At 33.6% G+C, this 3,873-nt stretch overlaps 1 protein-coding gene across 1 annotated transcript; it reads left to right on the top strand.

The window, feature by feature from the left end:
* Positions 1–629: 629 nt before the first annotated feature.
* On the top strand, positions 630–1,578 carry LOC107950920 (uncharacterized). The gene has a single exon (XM_016885826.2). The coding sequence runs from the start codon at positions 771–773 to the stop codon at positions 1,131–1,133; it is 363 nt and encodes a 120-aa protein (XP_016741315.1). The 5' UTR covers positions 630–770; the 3' UTR covers positions 1,134–1,578.
* Positions 1,579–3,873: the final 2,295 nt, after the last annotated feature.

Genomic DNA, 3,873 nt, shown 5'->3' with positions numbered 1-3,873 from the left:
ATGTGTAAAATATTTTTTTTTGTTATTTGATAATTTTTTTCTGAAATTATTTTTTAAATGTTCTTATTAATGAAACAAACACAACATAAATATATTTGTTACAAAATATATAGTAGTATTCTCTTTGGACAATCAAAATATATTTTATAATAATTAATATTATATGTAATTTTTTTATAATAAAAAGACCCGAGGTCAACTTCAATTAATAGCATCATTTAAAACAATTTTATAATATAATTGCAAAACAATTAATAGTTCACTTTTTTTTAAAATAACTTAGGTTGGAAAATTTAATTTTTTATAATATAATATACAAATAATATTCATTATTTAAATTGGTAAGAATATATAAAAGTTTTATTTTTAAAAAGATGGATGGAATGAGAAACGGAGTTGAAAAGAGAGTCAATGTTAGAAGAAAAAGTAAATGAATCAGACGAACAGTGTTTTTAGGTGGTGTGTGTTAAAATGGAATTAAAAGCAGTGGATTAGAAGAAGTAAATAATGATTGTTTTATTTGCGCCAGCCATGATACTTCCAGCCAACTTCTTAGAAACAGCACTGCACTTTTCCATTTTCTTCATCTTCATACATCTTTTAATCTTATACAATACGTATACCCTTAAAACGCGCTCTTCGCTATCCCCCATAAAAGCAAAACTACCCTTCTCAACATTTAACAAACCCAAACTGATCAACCACAACTAGAAGAAGAAGATCCAAGGAAGAGAGGAAATCATTAAACTATTGATTTCGTTTGAGGCCTAATGTTGGAATCTGAGTACTCTTCAGCTGAGTTGCAATGGACGTTGTTGATGTCGGACTCCGACATGGCAGCAGCCGCGCAACAACTGATGCAACTCAGCGATGAAGATAACAGCAGCAGCAGCAGCAGCAATGGCAACAACAATAACAAGAAAATCATAGCGAAGATGATGAAAGACGGGAGATACTTGGAACAAAGTCAAAATGAGATAACTTCAGCAAAGATTGAAGAAATTTTTGGGAAAGAAGAGATTTCAAGACCAACTAAGAAGCGGAGGTATCGGTTCCTTGAGAGTATTTACAAGGAGACAAAACCTATGAAGGTTAGCTATGGGAAAGGGAATGGGAATAGTTTGTGCTATTGAAATAAACCCTAATGGGAAAATTTTGTGTAAAGATGGATTACTATTTGTCTAATGAAGACTTGGTTTATTTTGGGTTGCTCGTTTGGTGATAGAACTAAGCTTGTTGATCATTGTTTTCTTCTGGGTTTGGGTCATTAATCATGATCATGAAGCTTTGATCAACCGACTTCTTACTTTTTAATAAAATTTTGGATAGATTTAATTTGATGGACGTTAAGAATTATTAAGACTGGGATTGGGAAAAGCTCTATAGTTTTAACTTGTTTCTGGGTAAAAAGGTTTCTTTTAGATAGAAAGTTGAGCACAATTTGGCCATGGCTGCTGCCATCCCTTTCATCTTCAAAGCAAGTTCGCCTGTTATTCTTGTCTTTGGTTTAATTATCATTTTGTCTGGAACTTATTTCTCTAATCCAACGTCAAATTAAATTATCTTATTACCAGTAAAGGTTGAGATCATAAGTGATGAAACACAAGTTTTTCCTTGATCTGGTATATGTTTGATCATAAGCTTAAATTTGTGCCTTTTGCTTACTTTCAGGAGGAGACGTCAAAGCTTTTTGTGCCTTATGCTTAATGTGTTTGCAGGTTCAGCTATATAGCTTATTGCCACTGATTAATTTCTCTCTCTGGTCTTAGTTATTGTAATAAAACGCCCCTGATATATGAATTTAAAATTCAAGCTCCAACAAGACATCGTAGACAAAAGTCTGTCCGCTATAAAATGTATAAGCAAACAACAGATAAAGACATGATTATCTCTCTATCATTCTATGTTATTTGGACACTTTATTTTTCTTAAACACATATTTGAGTATAAGTATAGGCGGAGGGATATGAACTTTCAAATATATCTTTTGATTCAGATAACATAGTATATAAATGTTTGATTTTAGCCACAGAAAGGTTATCATTCACCTTAATAACCTTTACGGGGTAGAGAAGAATAAGCACTGTGTAATTTAGTAATAAAAAGATGATGTATAAAGTATGGCGTTTGTACACAAAACGTTCATCAGCACTTTACAATTTTAAAAACTCGCAAGCTATGCTATTGAAATATATATTAGTTAAACTGCACCTCTCATGTTCTGGGAAGGAACATGTGTTTGATTGTCTTCAAGAATGACAGAGATAAAGCTAAAGTGCTCAGTGCTATTCCTTTGTTAGTTCTTAACTGCCACTTGATGTTGAAAACGACCGAAAAAAGGAGGTATTGAAGATATTGACTTTAACACTACCAAATTTTGGCTCCAAATTCACAATGTTCCGATTAATCAAAAAACCAAAAAGAATCTATTGCGTGTTGGTGAAACATTCGTTGAAATCATTTTGGTGGCTTCAAAGCCACTGACAGTGATAAGCAGTTTTGTTGGTTCAATCTCATGAGCCTGAAAAGCTATGAAAAGGGTGTATAACCCCCTATCAAAGAGTTATGGCTCAAGCCAAAAAGAAAAATGAAAATGAAGGGAGAGGTTAGTGGCATAGATATCGAAACATCATAAGGCTGTTATGATGAGGTGAGGATTGGATCTAGGGGTAATTTAAGGAAGTGACTTTGGGTTAAATTTCAAATGATCTCTCAATAGTCACTAGAAAGACTTTGTCAATGCCAAGGCCTTATGTAATCTAAAACAAAATATTGGAGAAATTCATCCAGGAGTTTGAAGCCTACCCACAAAGCTATGCCCACAGGATGAAAGTTTTATTAGTAAACTTTTCACAAATCCAACCACAATTGGTGAGCGTGAGATCATCATTGAGATAGAGGTTATGGAATGCAAGCACCAAACAATTCAAGAGCTTTCTACATATTAAAAAAGTTCTGAAAGACAACGTGAAATTGAAAAGAAAGAAAGAGAGGGAGATGTTTAAAAACGTTTTTAATCTCGTGCGAACCTTCAACCACCCGAGAGGATTAGCAACAAGGACTAAGGAGTTGATCAATCTTTGGTCCTGTCGAAAGGAGTGGGTGGTTTTCTGGTATTATATTTAGTGTTATAAACTAAGGTTAGGGTTTCAAGAACTTTTCTTTTGTATTTCTGACAATTGTAGAGTGACCTTGGCCCAAGGATGTCGAATTTTGGTTTTAGAATTCTATAAATATGACCCTTCATATTTCGAGTTAGATTTCCCATTAATAATATGGTTTACCTTCGTCTATAGGATAGAAAAGGACGATGAATCAACCATTGAAGCATTATGCTTTGGAATTTTCTTAAATAAGATATATAAATGTAAAGTGAATGAAAGTGGAATATGTAAATGAAACAGTGGAATCTGTTATGTCGAATTTATACAGAAGCTTTGTAAATAATTTACAAAAATCATAACTCAACAATTTTACAACTCAATTAGTAAATAGATAGTTTTTTTTTCTGTGTTTGCGGTTACTAATTAACACATCACAAAGTCTGGTGAATGAGTTCCACAAGTTGATGGTTTCAAGCTAAAAATACCAAATTATAAGCTTAACTGGCCCATCGGAGAAATTGATGTGATGGATGAAGTAAATAAGATATGATCGAGCTCATTTGACCAAAGAGCTACGTAAACTCTAGATTTGTGACTGTTATTTACATCGCCTGTGTCATAAATGAAGAAAGAGAGGTGTTGCCATGATCGAATACCTCACTAGCATGATATAAAGGCCCACCTAAGCTAGTACATCGAAAAGGCAAGAGGGTTGAACTACTACATAGGTGGCTCTAGGTCCGGCTCGACAGGTTGGGCTACTCGAGCA

Source organism: Gossypium hirsutum, chromosome D03 (assembly GCF_007990345.1).
Source record: "Gossypium hirsutum isolate 1008001.06 chromosome D03, Gossypium_hirsutum_v2.1, whole genome shotgun sequence".
Taxonomy (NCBI): Eukaryota; Viridiplantae; Streptophyta; class Magnoliopsida; order Malvales; family Malvaceae; genus Gossypium; species Gossypium hirsutum.
Note: the sequence above shows the minus strand (reverse complement) of the source record. Positions and strands in the feature narration are given on the sequence as shown.